The sequence below is a fragment of the Aulonocara sp. 'chitande type north' Nkhata Bay genome, linkage group LG6 (genome assembly GCF_057382095.1).
Source record: "Aulonocara sp. 'chitande type north' Nkhata Bay isolate Kocher_YH1m ecotype deep benthic linkage group LG6, A_spYH_male_GT1.1, whole genome shotgun sequence".
Taxonomy (NCBI): Eukaryota; Metazoa; Chordata; class Actinopteri; order Cichliformes; family Cichlidae; genus Aulonocara; species Aulonocara sp. 'chitande type north' Nkhata Bay.
In genome coordinates, this window is record NC_141349.1 from 29,361,254 (window position 1) to 29,385,133 (window position 23,880).

General features: G+C 40.8%; 1 protein-coding gene across 1 annotated transcript in view; it reads right to left on the reverse strand.

Moving 5' to 3' along the window:
• usp43a (ubiquitin specific peptidase 43a) overlaps nt 1-23,880 on the reverse strand; it is a 131,443-nt gene that overhangs the window by 84,278 nt on the left and 23,285 nt on the right. Inside the window, exon 3 of the mRNA XM_086296175.1 lies at nt 8,321-8,424. Coding sequence (XP_086152301.1) covers nt 8,321-8,424 — 104 coding nt within the window. The remainder of the gene's footprint in view (nt 1-8,320; nt 8,425-23,880) is intronic.

Below are 23,880 nucleotides of genomic sequence, written 5' to 3' on the forward strand. Positions count from 1 at the left end.
CTGAAGACATGAATATCATAACATAACAATATTATACTTTAAAAGCTATAATATTCCTTCACAACAAATCTACATCTAAATAAAAGCCACTGCGATAAGAGAAAAGTAACCTTCCTTCAACTATCTTGTTCATCTAGCCAGAGACTGAGGCGCGGGCTTTCCGCACATCTCTCTGGCCATTAAAAATAGATGCCACAAAATTGAGAGTGACAGACGGAGGAGAGAGGGAGGCTATGACAAAGACTCATCTAAACACAGCGGCACAGCCGAGCGACTTGAGCACCAACTCCCACACAGGAAACCCAAACCCCAAGACAGTCTTCGCTCTAATCGCAAACATTTATTCAGATCAGACAACTCCACTAAAATTTCTCTGAGGAGCATCTCTGTAAGATATAAAAGGAACCGGGAAGAAAGCGCAGAAGGAAGGAAAGCGCGAACAAGCGAGGGAAAGGCCAAAAAGAAACATGCCTGTGTCGTCCTTTTCAGAGGACGACACAGGCAAAAACAAAAAAAAAGTGAGTGACGGCTCTTTGGATAGTCTACGTTTGGAAGGAAAGTGACTCCTTTTTAACCTGTTGGTGACACAAAGAGGAAAAGTATATGGAGGAATAATGCTCCAGACTCAGCAGACTAAAACTCTGATATGAGATAAGAGAAAATAATACAAATGGATATGAGGAATCTTTACACAGTAGGAGGTCTGATGAAACCCAGAGCACAAAAACAAATACTCAACTCTCCTGGAATTTTTCTTTACTTATTAACTGAGAATGAGTCACAGGGAAAGCAATGCATCAGAGTTTGGGAATAAATCAAAGCTCACTGGTTTCAGTTATAGCACTACTGATTTAGGTGATATGTTTTCTAGTAGAAAGACATTGGTCAGAAAACAACAAAAGAACCTGTCAGTGAAAATTTAGTGTTTGTAAAATATTTTCAGCTTTTCAACAATTGATTAACGAATTGATCAAAAAAAGAGAAAAGATTATTAGTTTTAGCCTGTACAAAATGTGTATTGACCTGTTACTAGCACACATGGCCCTGCCCCCACTGTCTCACATTTCTCTATTTTAGACAGCTTTCTCAAACAGCCTCTAGTCCCACAGCTGTAAAATTTTTGAGTGATGCAGTTGCATGTGTTAGCTTGGTCGTTATTACATTCACTCACACAAACATGAGCAGAAAACAAACTTTATAATTAGAGTTGTCAAAAAAAATCAACACTCACAGCGATTGATATTAAAAATGACTACTGAATCGGTTGCTCATGCAACAGTATCTCTGCCTCCACGCTGCCTCCACGCTGTTTAGAATACAATGTCACACGGCATGGTTGCAGACAGGCAGGCCTTCACTGAGTCCAAAACATCCAACGACACTTTATGAGGCATTTGAGAGGTCAGTAAAGCTTTTGTTTCGATAACACTTCAGTGTTAAAAAGTTATAATAAACAGTAACCTGACTGATGCACACGTTCGCCATTTAACTATTAGCAGTCTTTCAACAGCAACATAATGAAACGCTAACATTAATATGGCAGCTTGACAGCAAACGTTATCAGTCCTGTTCATCTATAACATTAATAGATGGTACTAATTTGACAGAATAACAACACAGTTATTTGTCTCTGATCAGTGTTAAGTTTCCCCTTAAAGTTCCATATCAAAGCACAGAAAAGTCTACTGAGAGATTAGCAGCCAACCCAGACAGACAGACAGATGTGCATGCATGCATGTCTGGCACTAATGGTATATCTCGCATGAATGATATTTTGTGTCATACATTAGCACAGCTTCACTATAGAGTGCAATGATGTTAGACAGTAACTGTCCAGTCTTTGCGTTGCGCTCCTTCTTTTACAATCTATTTCATTCAAACCAGAACCAGAAAACAAAATCAGTCCATTAAGAAGCAGCCATGCCTTTCTTCTTTAACATTAAAAATGATGCCAGGATACAGTGGAACCCAAGCTAATGACTAAAACTGTGTTTGTGAACAAACACTCACACACACAAGACAGATGGTGTATGTTTGTGAAAGTGTAAGTGTGTGGCATATAGACCTAATTACAGCCACTCTTATGCAAGGAGAAAGCATTACCCTGCTTGCACTCACAGACAAAATTCTCTTCTCTTTGTCTAAATATAGCTGGGATTGTTCTCAAAGGGAAAAAAGGAGGAGAGAGGACATGCTGTATGAGAAGGGTATGAGTTGGAGGAAAGAACAAAGTACACTTTGTAAATGTTTCAGTAATAACGTGTGCGTATTAATGCGTGTGTGACTTGTAATGGCAAAATGCACAGTTCCTCTAATCAGCTTATGAATTAGCATTTGATCTAATAAACGTTCAGGTGTGTGTTGATGTTTTAGTGTGAGAGAGAAAGAGTGAATGGAAAAGACAAAGAAGAAGAGGTCTAAGTAGAGCGATCTTCATCTCTACAGCTGACTCAATGAGTAGATACAGTGCCAAGTTATTTTAATTAGTCGCTCTGAGAGTACTGCGGCAGACGATGGTCTTCAGGGATAGTCTTCAACAGTAAGCATTCAATCCATCATCTGCCAGTGAAGGAAATGGATAATCCCATGAATGAATGACTGCTTAACTTAACAGCATAATGGTCAGAGCCTAACCTTTGTGTTGACCAGCACCAATATGCTCCAGGTCAACTGTGCGTGTTAGACCAAACATGACACGACAGCACTATTCTCCAGAGTGTGATCAGCTGTGAGTCAGAGAAGATTTAACTCAATCCATGTCCCGTTTCCAGAGTACCGACAAATGGGTGCTAGTAAATTATTTGGAATTTCACATTGGGGACAGGTTTTTTTAAAATGTCCCTCTTCAACCCAACCCAAAGTTTAGGGTGAAATCTGACAATCTTCTGCAGCTCATGCCCAACGTAAAATCCTAGCTCTGATCATCACATAAGCAGAAAGTAAAGTTTTAAGTATTTGTGTTTTGAATAAGCAATTTTGATGATCTAAATACAGTGGGGCAAAAAAGTATTTAGTCAGCCACCGATTGTGCAAGTTCCCCCACTTAAAATGATGACAGAGGTCAGTAATTTGCACCAGAGGTACACTTCAACTGTGAGAGACAGAATGTGAAAAAAAAAATCCATGAATCCACATGGTAGGATTTGTAAAGAATTTATTCGTAAATCAGGGTGGAAAATAAGTATTTGGTCAATAACAAAAATACAACTCAATACTTTGTAACATAACCTTTGTTGGCAATAACAGAGGTCAAACATTTACTATAGGTCTTTACCAGGTTTGCACACACAGTAGCTGGTATTTTGGCCCATTCCTCCATGCAGATCTTCTCGAGAGCAGTGATGTTTTGGGGCTGTCGCCGAGCAACACGGACTTTCAACTCCCGCCACAGATTTTCTATGGGGTTGAGGTCTGGAGACTGGCTAGGCCACTCCAGGACTTTCAAATGCTTCTTACGGAGCCACTCCTTTGTTGCCCGGGCGGTGTGTTTTGGATTATTGTCATGTTGGAAGACCCAGCCTCGTTTCATCTTCAAAGTTCTCACTGATGGAAGGAGGTTTTGGCTCAAAATCTCACGATACATGGCCCCATTCATTCTGTCCTTAACACGGATCAGTCGTCCTGTCCCCTTGGCAGAAAAACAGCCCCATAGCATGATGTTTCCACCCCCATGCTTCACAGTAGGTATGGTGTTCTTGGGATGCAACTCAGTATTCTTCTTCCTCCAAACACGACGAGTTGAGTTTATACCAAAAAGTTCTACTTTGGTTTCATCTGACCACATGACATTCTCCCAATCCTCTGCTGTATCATCCATGTGCTCTCTGGCAAACTTCAGACGGGCCTGGACATGCACTGGCTTCAGCAGCGGAGCACGTCTGGCACTGCGGGATTTGATTCCCTGCCGTTGTAGTGTGTTACTGATGGTGACCTTTGTTACTTTGGTCCCAGCTCTCTGCAGGTCATTCACCAGGTCCCCCCGTGTGGTTCTGGGATCTTTGCTCACCGTTCTCATGATCATTTTGACCCCACGGGATGAGATCTTGCGTGGAGCCCCAGATCGAGGGAGATTATCAGTGGTCTTGTATGTCTTCCATTTTCTGATGATTGCTCCTACAGTTGATTTTTTCACACCAAGCTGCTTGCCTATTGTAGATTCACTCTTCCCAGTCTGGTGCAGGTCTACAATACTTTTCCTGGTGTCCTTCGAAAGCTCTTTGGTCTTGGCCATGGCGGAGTTTGGAGTCTGACTGTTTGAGGCTGTGGACAGGTGTCTTTTATACAGATGATGAGTTCAAACAGGTGCCATTCATACAGGTAACGAGTGGGGGACAGAAAAGCTTCTTACAGAGGACGTTACAGGTCTGTGAGAGCCAGAGATTTTCCTTGTTTGAGGTGACCAAATACTTATTTTCCACCCTGATTTACGAATAAATTCTTTACAAATCCTACCATGTGGATTCATGGATTTTTTTTTCACATTCTGTCTCTCACAGTTGAAGTGTACCTCTGGTGCAAATTACTGACCTCTGTCATCATTTTAAGTGGGGGAACTTGCACAATCGGTGGCTGACTAAATACTTTTTTGCCCCACTGTATGTACTAGTTTAGGCTGATTCTCAATCAACAGCTTTAAGTCTGTCACCGTCTTCCTACTAATGCTTCTTCTAATCTTTTTTTTTTTTTTTTTTTAATTTGGATAGAGACAGTATAGACACACGGGAAAGTGGAGAGAGAGGAAGACATGCAGTAAAGGGCCGCAGGTTGGAAACTATTCCTAGTGGGAATCAGGACTTATGATACATGTAAAAAATTATAATAACTTTAATTTAAATTGTTCATTTTTTAACAGGTTACAGAAGTTTTTTCTTTTTTAAAAAAAAATCTTTAGTTTTAGCCCTTATTCATCTAGTTTCTTATCAAAGCCTTACATAAAGTAGCCTCTGGATGTGACTTCAGAGCTGCAGATTTGTGACCCCTGAACTAAGCTAGACTTCCCAGTGTCAACAAACACATCATAAGAATCCATCATATCATTTGTGACAATACTGGTATCATTTTTGCGTGATAAAGTGCAATATCATGATATTATTGGTCTAATGTTTTCTAATGTGCACAACAACGAGAAAAGCACAGCCAAAGTCACATGTCCACCTTTGATGAAGATTTAGTAACAAGAGACTTCAACATCTTCCAATGAAGCACAATGCTATGCAAAATATGCAAAAAAACAAAACAAAAACTTGTTTCACCACTTGAGGCAAAAATACACCATGGAATGAATATAAGCAGGCTGGGAAGTCATGAAAAGAGCAGATATGAGCAGCTGGTGATGTACATCCCAAAACTAAACAAACTGAGCCTAACTGGGGCACTTGCTAGTTAGACTCTGTATGACAGGAGGCGTAAACACGAATGGAAATAATTCAAACAGTGGAAAAAGAGGATTTTAAGCAACTTTTTAAGCAACTGAAAAGAAGGATGGAAAATGTCCTCCACTTTGTTTCCACTTAGAAATGCTCTGCTATGCACTTCTAAATGGTAAATGGACTGGTTCATGCAGTATATAGTGCCTCATTCATCCATTAATACAAACACTTTCTTCTATGCTTAGGTGCTTTCTATCGAAATTTTGCACGACAATGCATACAATCACATTTAAAACATATTTCAATTTTTTTTTCTGTATCATCATTATCACAAATTTCTTGTAATACTGTGATACATTTTTGCGACTTTATTGCCCACCTTTGGACTGCAAATGTTTGTCCACTTGAGCTTAAATGTAATGGGCAAACATTAACAACTTAAATACTTAAAATACTTAATACATAAAATTTTGCATAAACTGACTTAAGTTTTTAAGTAAACATTTAGCTTTGCAGCTAAAAAACACTAATGAGCCATGAAAAAAGGCGTCCTCCTATTCCACACAGTCCTCCTAAATAAAATCTCATGTGCTCAGACACATGTCCCTATTGCCAGTCTTGGCAGCCGGGGGTCAGTCCGCCAGGGCCTCCGCTCCTGGCCGCCACCCGGCACACAATGCACCCGACCCCTATGGCGCCTCCTGCGGGTGGTGGGCCTGCGGGAGGATGGGCCCATGTCTCCTCTTCGGGCTGTGCCCGGCCGGGCCCCATGGACTAAGGCCCGGCCACCAGACGCTCGCCCTTGGGCACCCTCCCCGGGCCTGGCTCCAGGGCGGGGCCCCGGTAACCCTATCCCGGGCAGGGTAAACTGTTCCCTCTGTGTCCTTTTCATAAGGGTCTTATGAATCGCTCTTGTCATCGGGTGAGGGCCTCCAGCTCGCACTGGAACGGTTCGCAGCCGAGTGTGAAGCAGCGGGAATGAGGATCAGCACCTCCAAATCTGAGGCCATGGTTCTCAGCCAGAAAAGGGTGGAGTGCCCACTCCGGGTCGGGGATGAGTTCCTGCCCCAAGTGGAGGAGTTCAAGTATCTCGGGGTCTTGTTCTCGAGTGATGGGAGAAGGGAGCCAGAGATCGACAGACGGATTGGGGCTGCAGCTGCAGTAACGCGGACGCTGCACCGGTCCGTCGTGGTGAAGAGGGAGCTGAGTGTAAAAGCGAAGCTCTCAATTTACCGGTCGATCTACGTCCCTACCCTCACCTATGGCCACGAGCTGTGGGTAGTGACCGAAAGAACGAGATCGCGGATACAAGCGGCAGAAATGAGCTTCCTCCGAAGGGTGGCTGGCCTCTCCCTTAGAGATAGGGTGAGAAGTTCGGCCATCCGGGAGGGGCTCAGAGTAGAGCAGCTGCTGCTCCACATCGAAAGGAGCCAGCTGAGGTGGTTCGGGCATCTGACATGGATGCCTCCTGTGTGAGGTGTTCCAGGCATGTCCCACCGGGAGGAGGCCCCGGGGCAGACCCAGGACACGCTGGAGAGATTATATCTCTCGGCTGGCCTGGGAACGCCTTGGTATTCCCCCGGATAAGCTGGAGGAGGTGGCTGGGGAGAGGGAGGTCTGGGCCTCTTTGCTTAGGCTGCTGCCCCCGCGACCCGGCCCCGGATAAAGCGGATGAAGATGGATGGATGGATGGATGGATGGTGCTCAGACACAGTATGGGCATAATTCACTAGCACTCTCTCTGGAAGCCCAGTCATACATATCATGCATTAGTGACCTATGTTGCAGAGCAGCTATTATAGTGATGTTGAATCCACTGGGAAAAAATGACCAAGTGTGAGGTATCAGAAAGCAAGCACTCTGCCAGAGTTAATCACAAAAAATTGGGATTGATGAATTTATATATATTACTCGCTTATTTCTCTAATAGAAAAGGAAACATATCACTGTCTGTGAAGGTTCTCAGTCATCTCGTAGTCTAAGGAGCTTGGAAAGAAAAGCGCCTGGACTTCTTCTTTAAGCTCAACTTAAAGAAGTCCAGATGCTTTTCTTTCCAAGCTCCTGAAACATATCACTGTATATTTTGCTACATGCAGAAACATACTGTACTAGCCTAACTGCTGATGACAGCATGCCTGACAGTCATGCATAAAAGACATTCACAAGTTTCAATCAGGCTTAGTAACAAGGAGCTGAAAAGATTACTATCTTTATGGGCCAAGACTACCTTTCACTAATATGTTTTTTTGTGTGTGTTTCTTTTTTTATTCTAAAAATAATCTCTCCCTTCCAAATACTAAGTTATTTCTCTTTTAGATCATCTGACTATCCAATCGAATATTAACTTAAAATAAAGAATTTTTTTTTAGTACATCCTGATATTCACAAGGGTGCAGCAAGTTTACATTGTTCAGCAATCAAGTGAAAAAATGAATGTTCAAAGTGATGTTATTGTAGTCCACCACATGTGCTGACAAAGTTTCTCAAAGGTCTAGAGGCAGTTCCATTAATGGATCTATTAAACTAGAAAACCTCAGTCACTGACTTTCCGCTGTGAATGAAGGAATAAGAGCCAGAGGCCACTACTAAAGATAAATCTCTTAATCCTTTATAGGTCTGTCCGACCTACTTTTTCCCAAGGTACTGATTTTTATCCAGAGGAGAGAAAATACATTGTCACTTTAGCCAAAGCAATATATGTTTAAAAGTATGCATTTCATTCTGTTTATTCGAACACAACCCCAGGACATTGTGTAACCGAATGTTGCATAATTGGTGAGATACCTGGAAGAGTTTCCAGAATCGTTGTCAGCGTAAGTCTAAGAGTGCAGTTGAAACTATCTGAAGCTTAAAGGCCAACAAATAAGGAACATTCATCCAGTCACCTGATGCTACAAACATTATTTTAAAAACAAAGTTCTTTAACACATTTTTACATCTGTGCTTCTCACCTGTACTGAGCCTGGAAGTGTTCGTGGACAAAACTGTTTCGCCCTCGAGGTTGCTGTATGCTGGCTACACTGGGACTGGAAGCATGATCCAATGGACTTGCCCCCTGTAAACATGGAGAAGACAAAAAAGAACTGAAAACTGTTCTATAATGTATAATGTTAAATAACCATACATTACTTCCTTATGACATTACTACAAACGACACTGAACACCACTTTCTGAATGCTGTATCATTCACTTCGATTTTAAGAAGCATCCCATCTACAACACAGTGCATTTACTCTGTTCAAATTGAGAGTAGCTATCACTAGCACAGGAATACATAAATAAGCTTCATACAAAAGGTAAAACTCGATGCCAGGATACAAAGTGTCTCCGGTGTTACTTCATCAACACCGACAGATGCTGATGCAAAGCAGAGGGGAAAAGTAACCAAATTCAATGGCAGCTACGGGTAATACAGAAGATGCATTTTCCCTGCCTTATTATTGTTATGTATCTCTAGGAACGAGTAAAATGAGTCAAGAATCATTCACATGCATTGTAAGTGGGTACATTAAACTACAAGATGATCAAAATGATTAGATGAAGAGAGATGAAGAAAGAGTGAGACAAAAATTAAGAATCAATCCTATAATGGGTGCAGTCATAAAATATTTGAGCAGGAAATATCTATTGAAGAGAATCAAAGTTTAAATGGTTAACCACAAAACAGTCAACACAGACTAGAGTCACAGGAATATTTGAGGATGCCAAACATCCTCAGTGTCACGCTGATGTCTGCTGAATAAACTAAATAGCAGCAATACTCCCACATGCTGTGTCATACACAGCAGGAGGGCAGAAAGACTTCAAAGATAAACAAAAGTATAAAAAAATGATGCCAATGAATAAAAGATCACAGCAACAGATTTCTGCATTTCCATTGTGTGTAACTATTCTTAAAAACGTAGCTAACATTGGGTGGTAATGGCGGACTTAACACACAAAAGAAATCCCAGGTCTGCAAGTACATTTACTTCTATTCAGGAGTTATGCACGCTGGTGTCAGTTTGCTTTGAACGAGCAAGGAGAGAAATGCTGAGGTGTTTTTATTGTTGCTGTGCTAACCACTGAGGAGGACCCTACAGATCCCTCCGACAGTACATCAGTAGCATTCTAAAAAGTTTGCATGACAAGGCTAATTTTCAGAAACCAAACTTTACTTGCAAAAGTACATTGTCCTTTAATTCTTAAAGAAGTTACATTCTTTCTTTACACTGTATTTCACTATAAGAACACTTACACAGATATTTTCATTCATTTCATCTAGTCTGTTTACCACTTTGTGATGTAAATGATAGTAATTGTTTTGTTTATTCAGGATCATGTTTCAAATCTTTCCTTTTGAGAAATCATTAAGTGCTACACACATGCTAATTAGACAACACAGTGCCGTAGTTTAAACCCTCAAGCGAATCAAACATTAAGCAGCAAACAAAGTCAGAGTCCACTGAGAAATGAGACTTTCTGCACCCAGTCTTGGGCCATGTGAAATAATGACAATCCAACTTTGATGAAGCTTTTCTTTTGTTCAAACAAAATCCAATCATCGCTGCTCTCACTCTGAACAATGGGCAGCTTTTGGCATCTTTGAAAACTTTTTTCAAGGATGGCTCTTTTCCTGAATATTTAATGAGGCACAAGCACAAAGCCCAGGAAGCATGTGTGGCAGTTTGTGTTTTTAAAATCCATCTCAGCCCTATTTTTAGACGTGGCCTTGTCTCTACTTTCATGTTTGTCTATTAAGTGGATAAAAACTTCATCCTTTGACTTACTGCAATATGTAATTGCAATATCTCAGTATTTTTGAAAGGTGTCTTGCTATAAAGGAAAACCACCAAGTAACCTTTTCAATTCAAGTAAGCAGTAACAGAAAGTGATGTGTACACAGTAGACAAATGTGCCTTTACTTCTGATTCAAGCTTTAAAACATATCAGTTCTAACGGACAGCTTAGAAGGGGAGTTGTAGAGATAGGAAAGGTGACTCAACAGAACCTGGATACCACATTTTTTCCAGGTTTGCACCTTAAACCTTACGTAATATTTAACAGCACAAAATTGAAAGTCAACTTAGATATCTTTGGGACTCCACAAACAACATAGGTTTATTTCAGTTTTTCCTGAACATAAAATACTGTTAAAGAAATAATTTTTAAAAAAATATTAATACTCTATAATTCACATATGAATCATCTCTCTTGGCATATCCCAAGCTAGGCTGTGACTGACTCCCCTTTTCAGAATTTTGTCCTCTCTTTTTTTCCCCTTGCATCTCTTTTCTTGAGGACAATGGAGAACAATCCTCACACCCTTAGAGACAGACTAGATTACAAATATCGCCATGGAAACAGTGGCCTCATTCCCCTCAATGAACATGATGGAATGGGGAACTTTTTTATTCGCCACAGCGTCCCCTAAAAATAGAGAAAAAAATGCAGTGATTGTGAAAGTTTAGACTGATACCAATGGTTAAAATAGCAATTTGGCTTATAGTGTCTTACTGATATTTTGTTTTCTGTTTGTTTGCTTGGTTTGTTTAGTTAGAGCAGTTTTTCTACCTTATATGTGAAAGAAATTAATATGTGTTCATTGTGGAAAAAATAATAGCATTGACAGTATTATGATACTGCCTTTTAATGATCACAAATTAAAAATTAAAAGTTTATCAGACTTAATCCCAGATATAAGAAACACTGGAGATAATAGAAAACTTAACTAGTGTAAGAATATTTTTCACCAACACAGTGATTCCCATGGAGCTATTAGCTGAAAACACTGTATCTCAGCACGGTGTGCAGCATGTCCTCAACAAAATTTGAGGAAAGTTATGTCCTTGAGGAATTGGAAAAACATCTATCAAAGACTGGATTCATCTGACGCTTTAACTGATCATCATTCATCCATCAGAAATGGCCTCAGTTGAAGGCTAGCTATCAAGATGTCATTCTTAAGGAAGGGAAATAGGTAGAATACCAAATTACAAAAGAACTGGACTGAAAATCAGTGGCAACAGACCTTTTGGAGTGATTAATCCAAATTTGAATTTTTCTTTCAGATTATTGTCAATATATACAGAGGAGGTCAGGAGTGAGGTACAACTGTAAGGGTCTACAGCAGGGGTGCCCAATCCCGGTCCTCGAGAGCTACCGTCCTGCAGCTTTTAGATGCATCCCTACTCCAACACAGCTGATTCAAATGGTTTGATTACCTCTTCAGCATGCCATCATGTTTGGCAAAGGCCTGATAACAAGCCATTCATTTGATTCAGCTGTGTTGGAGTAGGGATGCATCTAAAAGCTGCAGGACGGTAGCTCTCGAGGACCGGGATTGGGCACCCCTGGTCTACAGTCATCTGTAAAACACAGTGAATGCTCTGTCATGGCTATAATCTTGATAGAGAAGGCAAAAGGCAGCCGACATCCAAAGAAGAGCTTTGAATTTCCTCCAAAAGGCCTGAAGAGCTGTTTCTAAAGACTATTTAAAGAAATGACAAGAAAGCTCTAAGAGTCTAAAAGTCTAAGAGCATTAAGGCTGTGAAGAATTAAGGTGGTATTAACAATACTGGCTTTCAAGCTCGTTAGAATTGTGAAACTCTGTTTTTGTCTTATGTATTGTATTTGCATGTATGCTTGCAGCAACAGATTTCTGCATGTCCATTTCCAATTTCTTTGCAAAACATATAGACATGGGGGATAGCTGAAAGCATTTGCATAGTACTGTTCACTGGACATAGCATATCAAGGGCTTTTTCTCAGAGAAAGCACGACTCCCAAAATGATAAAATATTTCATTCTCAATTTTGGATTCATCCTTCCAAATTCTTCTGCATGTCGAATATTTATAATATTCAGGGTCACAGTGGAACAGGTGACTATTTCAGCTGTCATACGGCGAGGGACAGGGGAGACCCTGGACAAGCGAACTGTCTGTCACAGAACCCACACAGAGACAGACAACAATTCAAACTCGTTCACAGCTAATTCAGACTTAGAGATGAACTTAACATGCATATAATACATGATTTACTTCTAACAGTCAACGAAAGGCAAATTCAAAACTTTTGCAGTTCACCCATAGTGCAGGAACCATTCTGGATTCTTCATTATTCAATTTAACTAAGAATACAGCGCACACCAAGAATATAAACAGTTCATTATAAAGTTAACTTAAGTGTGCCAAACAAACATAACAGGAAAAAAATATGATCAAAACTGACTTTGATACTTAATTCTCTATGCATTACTAAATCAAACCACCGCATTTCAAAAGGCATCTCTCACCAGAATCAGGTCAACAACCTCTTAGCCAGACCCAAGATCGGTAAACAGATGCCGAGAATGAGACAAAACTGCTCATATGCACACTTAACACCTTTAAGACACATATGCACATGCATACAGAATATTCCGCAGATGCAAACAATAGGATAGACAAAGAAAAAGAACACTGAGACTCCACCGCTTCTTTATTTAGCACCAAGGGAATAATGAATACCACCACAATGTTGTTCCAGCTCTGCTATGGTCTGCCAAAAATAGATGCGGGGGCCGGCCGCAGCAATAACAAGTGAATACTAATATTCAGAGGCAGTAAGCTGTTCAATTGTCACACTGGGTATAATCCAAAAAACCCTCCTAATGCTAACAGATCTAGGCCATATTCAGCTGCCTCCTGTTGCTTGAGGGCGAAATTACCAGCGGCATCATGCTCCTGGCAATATAATTGATTTCTAAGATTTACATATCAGCCGGGTTTCAGAACTCAGCATGCTCGGGCTTATATAGCTGTACTTATTTTGTTCTCTAAATGACTATAGCGTCGAACTGTACACAAGCTACTTAAAGAAGAAAAAAAAGCAAGCAGAGCAATGAGCAGGTAGAAATAAGTTTAAAATATGTCAACCAGAGCAAGTAACTTAGCAAAAGTTGGAAGGTGGTATTAAATGGCTCTGCTGCTTCTCTTAGAGTTGGGAATAGGCATATTTTGGCCATGCCAATGAGTTTAGTCAGTTTCATTTTTACTTTTTTTCTGCACAAGCAGCCAGGTGTTATAGCCAGTCGATTAAAGCACGAAGAACTGATGTAAAGTGTACGTGCAAAAGCCTGGTGGACTCGTAGCAATGGGCTGAGAGATTAGGACACAAATAACTTTGACAATAAAAACTTTAGTTATTAGCAATGAGTGATGAAATTGAGTTTGGTGTTTCCATTAGACCAGTCCTCTAAAATGAAGAGCTTTTTTAGCTTTGGCAGCAAAAGCTATTCCCAGCATACTGAGGAAATGTTTCTGAGGTGCAAAAAGAGCCACGGTCACTTTGAAAAGAACACTGTGTCCTTCATCTCTTTTGTTCTCCCTTTTTTCTTTTTGTTTACTCCTGCTCTGAGCAAGGAGAGGTCAAAGAGGTACGCATCACAATCATCAGCAGAGCTAAGCACTATCGCATCACAGGAGCAGCAAACCCAACAGGACTCAGGGGTATTGTGTGCTCACATGAAGGCTCACCAGGAGCTGTGCACACAAACCCCCACCTATAAAAAAAATCACGGGTAGAAGAGCACGCAGATAAACTTCAAGCCAACCATTGTATTGTCTAATTAGATAAGTCATGCTTGAGCTTTGTCACCTTTAAACTGATTATACTGTTGATAACACAGGACACAACTACATTACTGCATGTCACCGAATCTTCTACGCGGTTCCTCTGAGGTATAAAACAATGTAGTGCTAAAGTAAACATTTGCACAAGTCTTCATCTGTTTGATATTGGTAGTCATTCAACTTCACTCACACCTAGAGAAACCACCTGGTGGTGAGTGGGTGCTTGTGAGCATAGCCAGCGTGATATACTTACAGCTAAGTAAAAACAAGAGCAGACTGTTGCTTTGACTGTCGTGGGATTCTGCATGGCTGCATCGTAACTATATTCCCACCTACAGCTTTCATGTGCTGCTCTCTTCCCATCCCGCCTGCCTTCACCTACTGCATCACTGCAGGGCATCACAACATGCACAATTTGGCACAGATACTGAAACACTCCAGTGTTATATCAACTGTCAAAAAAAAAAGCCATCTGAAATTCTTCAGAAGATCTAAGCAAGTAAAAGGTTTTCGAAGGAAAAGGAACAAAATCTGTGGCATATACACAAGTGTGCTATCTTTATCCCATCAGGACTCTCCTACTGCACAGTTTGAAACAAGATTAAAATGCCTTTGCAAAGACATGCTCTCAATTGTGAAAGCACAGAGGCCACGGAGAATGAAAATAAGAATGACGAAATATGAGCAATGAAGTATAACCCTCTTCTGACAGTGCACACTGGAGTATGAAATATTCCTCAGGAGTAAAAATTCTCACTGATGTGGGCAAATCTTAACAAGGTAGCAAGTCACAGTGATGCGTACGACCATCCCGCAACTCATACACATCATGACAACCATGACAATCAGAGAGGAACAACACGGATACTTGATTGCTGTCTTTCCTGTGACCCAAGATGTCCTGGTCTTCCCCCAAACTTTGCTCCGTTGAATCTCACCTCTGTTGGCACTCAGCTCTGTATGATCACTGAAGCATTTCTGCAGTGTAGCCACTCTAAATCTCTTTGGCCCTGTGCCCCCTTTGTCTGCTGGCAGAAGCACAGCTTCCCTTCAGAGATCTTCACACTCCAATCCCTACATGAAAACATATGCTGTTATCAAAGCCATGCTGATTCCCCGTGGCATGCATTCATGCGTGATGTTTGAGGGAGTCTGAAGCAGAGGGGAGTGAGTAGAAGTTTGACTTAATGTGTGTGGCTGTATATTTGAAGGTGTGTGTGTGTGTGTGTGTGTGTGTGTGTGTGTGTGTGTGTGTGTGTGTGTGTGTGTGTGTGTGTGTGTGTGTGTGTGTGTGTGTGTTTGCAGTTGTACGTACAGTACGTGCAGGCTTAGAGATCTGAAATCACTGTGATAATGGGAAATAGGAGGTCCGATCCTATCCAAGAATCAAACAGGTGGTGTTTAGTGTGCGGTTAGGCTGTTGGTATAGCGACAAAACAAGACAAGAACAAACCAGCAGAGACGTTTTAGCCATGAGGTAGAGAGATTAAATAATAACCCAAAAGACTTCAGATTTCAGCCTTGACACTGACAGGTGGTGTGTTTCTGCTCCCGGCTTAAAATTATGACTGTGATAAGAAACTCCTGAACAGGCAGCTTAGGTAACCCAGCCACTGGCCAAAATCTTCAAGGGGCCACAAGATAAATGCTTTGGCAATGAGCCTTACAAAGCAATTTAAGTATGTTTTTAAATATGTAAAATATGCTGGCAGTAGTTTAACATAATCATTACTGAGGAAAAGGTGAAGCAAGGTCAATGTGCAAACAATATTTTACAGTTTTCATGTACTTTCATTAGGTACACCTGTTCAACCGCCCTATAATGCAAATCTATAATCAGTCAATCACATGGTATTCATTTAGGGCTGAAGGCATGGTCTAGACGACCTGATGATGTTCAAACTGAGCATCCGAATGTGGAAGAAAGCTGACTGAAGTGACTTTGAACATGGCATGTTTGCTGATGTGAGTGTTTCAGAAACTGCTTATCGGCTGGAATTTACAGAGAACAGTACGAGAAAGAGCAAATATCCAATGAGCATCAGTTTTCTGGGTGAAAATACCTTGTTGATGGCAGAGGTCAGAGAAAAATGGCCAGTTGTTTGAGAGGCAACAGTGACCACTCGATACAACTAAGATAGACAAAAAAGCATCTCTGAGTGGAAAATGGGCTACAGCAGCAGAAGACCACACCAGTGTCGCTCCTGTCAGCTGAGAATAGAATATTGAATAACAATAATAATAATAGAAGATTGGAAATCATTGCATGGCCTGATGAGTATTGATATTTGCTGCATCATTCCAGATTTGATGGAAACAACAAGAAAGCCTAGATCTATGCTTTCTGCTGGAGTTTGTTGCTGACCATGCCCTTTATAACCAGCGAACGCCCTTCTTCTGATGGCAGCTTCCAGTACGATGATGCAACATCTCAAATCATCTCAAACAGGTTTCTTGAATATGACAATAAGTTCACTGTACTCTGTACACTGTATTCAGAGTCAGTGGCCAACAAATCTCACGCAAGTGTGCAACGCTATCATGTCAATATGGACCAAAATCTGTGAGGAATGTTTCCAGCACCTTGTTGACCAGTGTACATCAACGCAGCTCAAATGTAGAGCCCACTCAAAGGCCATGTGCCGCAGTCAGTTTTGATGAAGAAATGCAGTAGAGAACCGGGAACTGTAGAGTTACACGACGCAGACTGCAGAATGTAATTCAACATAGACGACATCAGGTGCATATAATAAACACCAACATGTCATTATTACATGACTACTAAGATTTAAATGTGTTTCTTCAAGCTACATGTACTGCTGTAAAAAAAATATCTGTTGCTTTATAGAAAAATACTGATTTACCGTCAGAATTTCACTTAAATACTGAAACTGCATCAAACATTACAGTATATTTTCATACATCCAGACTATATCAAGTTGTTTTTTCCTAATCATTTAACATATCCTACTCTTTTCACTTTATTTTTTCAATCCTCTGAGCCTAACAATTTCAGAGAGAGAGAGAAAGAGAGGGGTATAATCACTATGTTCTTTTATTGAATCCTTTCACAGCAGCTGAGGAGAGAAACATGTTTTATTTTGTTTTGTTTTGTTCTTATTTATTACGACCAAAAATAAACAGTATCCAACCAAAGACGCTGACTCAGTTATCATCTGAAACCACATTTCTAATCAACCGGCGGGCTCAAGGGGCTTAACACAGTCACCTTGACTGCCAGTAACAGCTCTGATTCATCTCCTACATACCCGACGAATGCTTACTCACACATACACAAATAATTCTCATGTGCGCAAACATGCACATAGCAGATAATACGAAATACTAACAATATACAATACACTTTTCTGTGTTTTCTTTGCGTGAATTGAAATCGTTTGTGATCGCAACGTCACGCTCTGGTTGCCTTTCGCGTGGCCTCTCATACACACTAACAGGCGTGCAGTATTTAGAAGCTGTGCTCGGGCATGGTCATAATAGCTTTTAGTGCCTAAATGCACCTAAAGTTTGTGTCGTCAAAGGATGAGTGGCAACATTCATTGAGGTGAAAAAACCCACAAAATTCTGACAGCAGGCCATGAGTGACACTGGCATAGAAGTGGGAATGAATCCGAGTTGAGATGCTGCCATGGCTCTTCTTCCAAATGTGTTTCCACCTCAGAGAGGCAAAGCATGATCCTGCCAAATTCAGCCAGGCTGACCAGAAGTGTAATCTCTTCCAGCCATGCCCACGGCTCAAATGATGAAGGCCTGAAGAAATTCTCATGATAAAACCTGGCAAACGAAGCCTTCAGGTGATGCAAAGCCAGCTGTGACTGCAGTGGCTCTGATGCTCTATGTTGTACCAGAGAAATGTGACACTACCCACAGGAATGTATACTGTAACATTTCCGTATCTTTTCCACACAGTTTCCGCTGATTTAATTTTTAAATTAAATTTACACTCAACATAAAATTAAACCATAAAAACACAAGATTTTTTACTGGTTTTACCGTTTATAGAAATATTCATTTTATGTTCAAGTGTCCTGCTTCAAGAAGTAGTTGATCCCGTTAGCCCACTCATGAGTGACAACGAATGTGACTGCTGCAGAAGTCAACTTACCCAGTGTGGCCAAAATTTAGAAACTGCCAGGCATCTCTGATCAGTTATCTGTGCTAGGAAATGGGCTGCCTGCTGTGTGTGGTAGCATTCTGAATTTAGTACGTTGCATAACATGCTGACGTGATGTTTCTTAGAAAATTAGACATGGCATCTGAGGAGTGTGCGTTCACAGGTACAAATAAAAAGGAAACATGTATCTCAAAATAATTATTCCTCTTGTTATAAAAGATGCCATAGAAAAGAAAGAAGCAGGACCCAAAGAAAATAAAATGCGTGGACCTTGGACACAACCTTCAAAATAAAATATTCATTTCTGACTCAACAGAAAAAAAGATTATCTTTTAAAGAACAGCTTGGAATATAATGACTATATCATGATGTACATTTTCAATATACAGCCTTGAAATCAAAAGTCACATTTTAACAGCTGTGTAATTTTATTTTCTAAACTCTGCTCACTATTTTATAAAGAGTTAAGATACCTTTCGACATGTGTGTTGTGGACGAGTTTCTCTTCGTAAGTTTTACAGTGTTTTGAGAACATTTTATAGGAGTTGAAGTGGCCACACTTTAACTCCTGGTCACAGCTTGATGATTTCGGTCTCCAGCAGGAAGAGATGATGTCTCCCACTGAGCGTGTGAATTAGGGAAGCCAGTGTTGACATACTGTAGCTGCTGGTTGCTTCTGAACACAGCCAGATCCACTCTCGTCTTTCACAGAAAGGCTGCCAGTTGAATGGCAGTCATTCCAGCACAGGGCAGGTTTTAACAAAAGTATGTTTGTACGTTTGTCAACACAATTGGAGAACTAGAACTTTGCTGATTTAATTGCACTTTGTAATCAAAAAGCTTCTGATAGAAAATCAAGCAGTGTCTACACAGTGTCTGCAAGCTTTTCTCAAAGTAGCAGAATGTAAAGCCAACATGACTGAACAAGGTCAATAAGAGATGGATGTTTTCATTACATTCTTTAAAAACTAAATGAATAAAAGCAATGCTATTAACCTCATGAGCCTGCCTTACTCTTACTGTACCATTAGCTTTTGCTCTTTCATGGTCTACCTGTGGATTTAGAAATCAGCTGGTTGTGATATGAATTTCATTACATTCATACAGAAATGCTGCACTGAGGCAATCTGTTGTGATGCACTGCACAGTGGGATATGCTGTGACAGTCCACCAGCCTACCAATGTGCCTGGTTTGTCCATGTATGCCAGTAACTCGCTGTGGCCAAGTGGCGAGTGAGACCCAAAACATATACCCAAAGCAACCCAGGGGTTTATTGAAGCAAAGAACTGGAATATTCTTGAATGTCTGAGTCAGTCATCTGATCTTAACCAAATTGAGCATGCATTTCACTTGTTGAAGGCGAAACCTTGGACAGAAAGGCCCAAAGACAAACAGCAACTAAAAGCCGCTGCAGTAAAAGCCTGGCAGAGCATTAAAAAAAGAGGTAGCCCAGCATGTGGAGATGTCCATGAGTTCAAGACTTCAAGCTGTCATTGCCAGCAAAGGGTTTTCAACCAAGTATTATTAGAAATTAACATTTTATTTTCAGTTATTTAATTTGTCCAATTACTTTTGAGCTTCTGAAATGAAGGGGTCGTGTTAAAAAAAATCCTATAGTTCCTCACATTTTTGTGAAATCTTTTTGTTCAGCCTACTGAATTAAAGCTGAAAGTGTGAGCATCTGAGTTGTTTCATTTTAAACTCATTGTGTAATGTGCAGAACCAAAAAGTTGTTTTTGTCCAAATATATATGGAACTAACTGTATCCTCAGGACAAAATGCAGAAACCACCACCTGACGCCACAGTTGGTCAGATTCCAAACACAAGCCTCCATATTTTAATACAGTGCAATTTAATTATATTTATATAGCGCCAAACCACAACATTAATCACGTCAAGCTGCTTTATATTATAAGGTAAAGACCCTACAATAATACAGAGAAAACCCCAACAATCAGAAGACCCCCTGTGAGCAAGCACTTGATGACAACAGGAAGGAAAAACTCCTTTTTAACAGGAAGAAAGCTCCCACAGAATCACATCGAGCAAACTAACAACAATTGCTTTACAATCTGGAAACTGGTACCTAAGTTAGTGAGGTCAAGTGAGGTCAAGCTTAAATGACATGAATGAAATGACAGCCATATTTTGCTGGTGACAAAACTGAACAGGAAACCACATTATCATTTTTACGTTGAAGTGTACCAGGAACTTGGTGTGATTAAAGGGAGTGAGAGAAGAGAAATTTCTAGAGAAGAATGCGATTGAGACACCGACAGAGCAACATAGGGACCGAGTCAGAGAGGCAGAAGGGATGTGGTCCAGAGCAGGGGAGGAATGAAAGAAATGCTGTCCATGCATTAAACCAGCTGACTCACCTCTATTCTTTCAGCTACAGCTAATTCGGCCTATTCAAAGCTAGCTTATGGTAACAAGGCAATCTGGGAGATAATGCTGGAAACCACTGGCATTGTTAACCCCACTTCCCCCTGTATTTCTCTGCTCTCTTCTCACCACCTTTGTCCACTCTCACTTCCTCTCTTTACTGGCACTTTCTTTTCACATTAAATTTCGAGTCCACAGCAACAAATAAATATGCCCACGCTGTTCTGTGCTTTCTTTGAACAAAACAATTGCCCTTTCACTTGTGTTTCTTTATGATTCTGGATCAAAAAGCCACACGCAAACAGCTGCACATGAACTTCTTCTGAGCGTAGTCCTATCCCACAAGAACCCTGCGTGTATCCACTTGATTTCATGCAGTGCAGCAAGACCCGCCACTCTTTGGCTGTTACTATGGGGATGCCAGCTGGGCCAAAACAAAGGCAGAACAGAAAACGAGCAGCCTGAGACAAGAGGCACTGGCAGAGCTCTGACAGCCAAATCAGCCTTGGCTTTATAAGCTAGAACCACCTATCTCTGTTTTTCTGTGTCTCTTATTCCGAAGTGTTTATTTTCAGACAAATGTTGATTTAGAAGAATATATTAGGTTTAGTTTTTGAGATGAAGGGGAGAGAATTAATTAGCTTCCTAAGAGGAAGGACTCTGCTTGCTTTGATGAAGTTGTGCTCTGAGTTGACCAGTGGCAGAGCCTCTGGTTGTATCAGGAAAAAAAAGAGAAGTACCAAAGCTGATCTGCGCTTGGCATCCTGGGAAAGACAGAAAGAGATCCACTGCTAAAAGGCAACTTGACATCTTTTAAAACTAGCTAAGGTAATTTGACAGTGTTATATTGTGGACAATGCAGGAAATTGCACAGATTGAATATGTAAATAAATAAAAACACTTTTAAAACTTTTCTACTCTGTACTGAGAGACACAATAAGAATTGCACGAGGTTGGCCAGTATCCTGAAAGAAAAGTCACAACACTTCTGATGCCAACTTTGTGAATAAAGTCAACAAAGCCAAACAGAAAATATAAACAAATAAGACATAGAGATTTGAATTTCAGTTTCATATAGAGGTGATGTTCTCAAAAGCTCCTTTATTGATTTTAAAAACCAACACAGCAGCAACTTCAGAGAAATATTCCAGAGGCCTTTCAACGTGTCTCCGTGTAGGAATCAGTGTTTTATGGATAGAATTCCAGAAAAAGCCACTAAAACTGTCAGCTGAATCTGCCATCTTATTACTCTTACCTGCACATGGAAATGTAAAATAGAAATAAAAAAAAATACAAGTAAGTGCAAATAAATATTATTATATAAATATTATAAATATGACATTGCTTATAATTGTGTCACTGTGCCACCCAGCTAATGGTTTGGCTGCAAAATGGTAAAGGGGGTGTGATAAAAGGGCTACAGGTGTTCATGTTATGACTTGCCAACTAAACACTTAACTGTTGGTGTAGCAAGAAACTGTGACTCCAGACCAAAACAGGCCCAAATATGAGTAGTGAAGATCGGCAGAACTGAAGCTAATTATCAGTGGGTCTGTGTTGAAGGTTGCTTGTCTAATGATACCTGAGATTCATGCTTCCCCATGTAGCTGGTGGCCAAACTCTTACATGAGCAGTGCCAAACTCCAACCCCCCTAGGTTGTCGTCAAATATAAGCTCATTGCTTAATAGCACATTTAATAGAGCTTAAAGATCCGCAAGATCTTCAACTTTTTGCAGATGATGTGAGTCTGTTGGCTTCATCAGGTGGTGACATCCAGCTCACACTGGAGTGATTAGCAGCCAAGTGTGAAGTGGCAGGAATGAGAATCAGCAACTCCAATTCTGGGGGCCATGGTCCTCAGCCAGAAAAGGTTGGAGTGCCCGCTTGAGTTATTGCCCCAAGTGGAAGAGTTTAAGAATCATAAGCGTCTTGTTCATGAGTGCAGGGAGAGGGGAGCGGGAGACTGACAGATGGATTGGTGCATCCCTGCAGCTGCAGTGATGCGGACGCTGTGCTGGACTGTCGTGGAAGAGAGAGCTCAGCGTAAAAGCAAAGCTCTCGATTTACTGGTTGATCTATGTCCCTACCCTCACCTATGGTCACAAGTTTTGGGTAGTGACCAAAAGAACAAGATCGTGGATACAAGCGGCAGAAATGAGATTTCTCAGAGAGGTGGCTGGCCTCTAATTTTATGATAGGGTGAGGAGTTCGGGCATCTGGGAGGGGCTCAGAGCCGCTACTCCTCCACATCAAAAAGAGCAAGTTGCAGCAGTTCGGCATCTGACAAGGATGCCTCCTGGGTGCCTTCTGGGTCAGATGTTAAAAGCATGTTCCACCGGGAGAAGGCCCCAGGCCAGACCCAGGACGCCTTGGTGTTTTCCCGGACAAGCTGGAGAAGGTGGCCAATGAGATGGAGGTCTGGGCTTCTCTGCTTAGGCTTTTGCCCCCACGACCTGGTGCCGGATAAGCTGATGGATGGTTGGATGGATGCTTAATAGCAAGAGTGGTTAAGTGACCATCATAGTAGGTTTTTTTGTTGTTGTTTTGGTTTTTCTTGAAGATTTAGGCTTTAACAATTTTGACTAAAATGCTGCAAAATTATCAGCAATTGACAGAGTTCTTGGTTTTTTAACTACTGTAAAATAATATGTGGATAGTACATTTTATGCATTACTTTGTATTTTTGCCATTCTAGTAAATAATAATGCTGCCATCACCGATTAAAGTGCTTCTGTTTTTTGAGCCACGCAAAGTCAGTGCCTCTTTTTAAACCCTTTATCCTTCTGGAAAATCTGCCACACTGGCACATTAGTACTTAAGCTGCAGTAAAACCAACAGGAAACACACACACACACACACACACACACACACACACACACACACACACACACACACACACACACACACACACACACACACAGCTACAATGAAAAGTGTCACACTACTCAAAACAAGCTGAGGGACTAAAAATCTATATTATTTTAAGCCTCGGAACTATGCCAAGATTATTCATAATTATGTTTTTAATCAAATACAAATCAGTTATTTTGTATTATTTATTTTCATTCTTCATTGGATATTATGATAAATGATTTGAACTTAAGCAAGATATAAATAAATCATTAGAGTTTCAGGCCATTGAGGACAATGACAAACACTAAAGAGCTGGTGAGACAGGAACAGGTCAGACTGCATCACAGAGACGGGTCCTGTTCAACAGGCGCACAGGTGTCAGGAAGAGACAACCATATAAGGACGCCAAGAATCTGAAGGTGGGTGTGGTGGAAGTGAACAAACGTGAACGTTGAACCTCTAGTTTACACTTTGCTTACTTGAATATCATCAACAAAAAGTATATTCACATGTTCCTTCAGTTTGCATAGCCACCAGCAAGA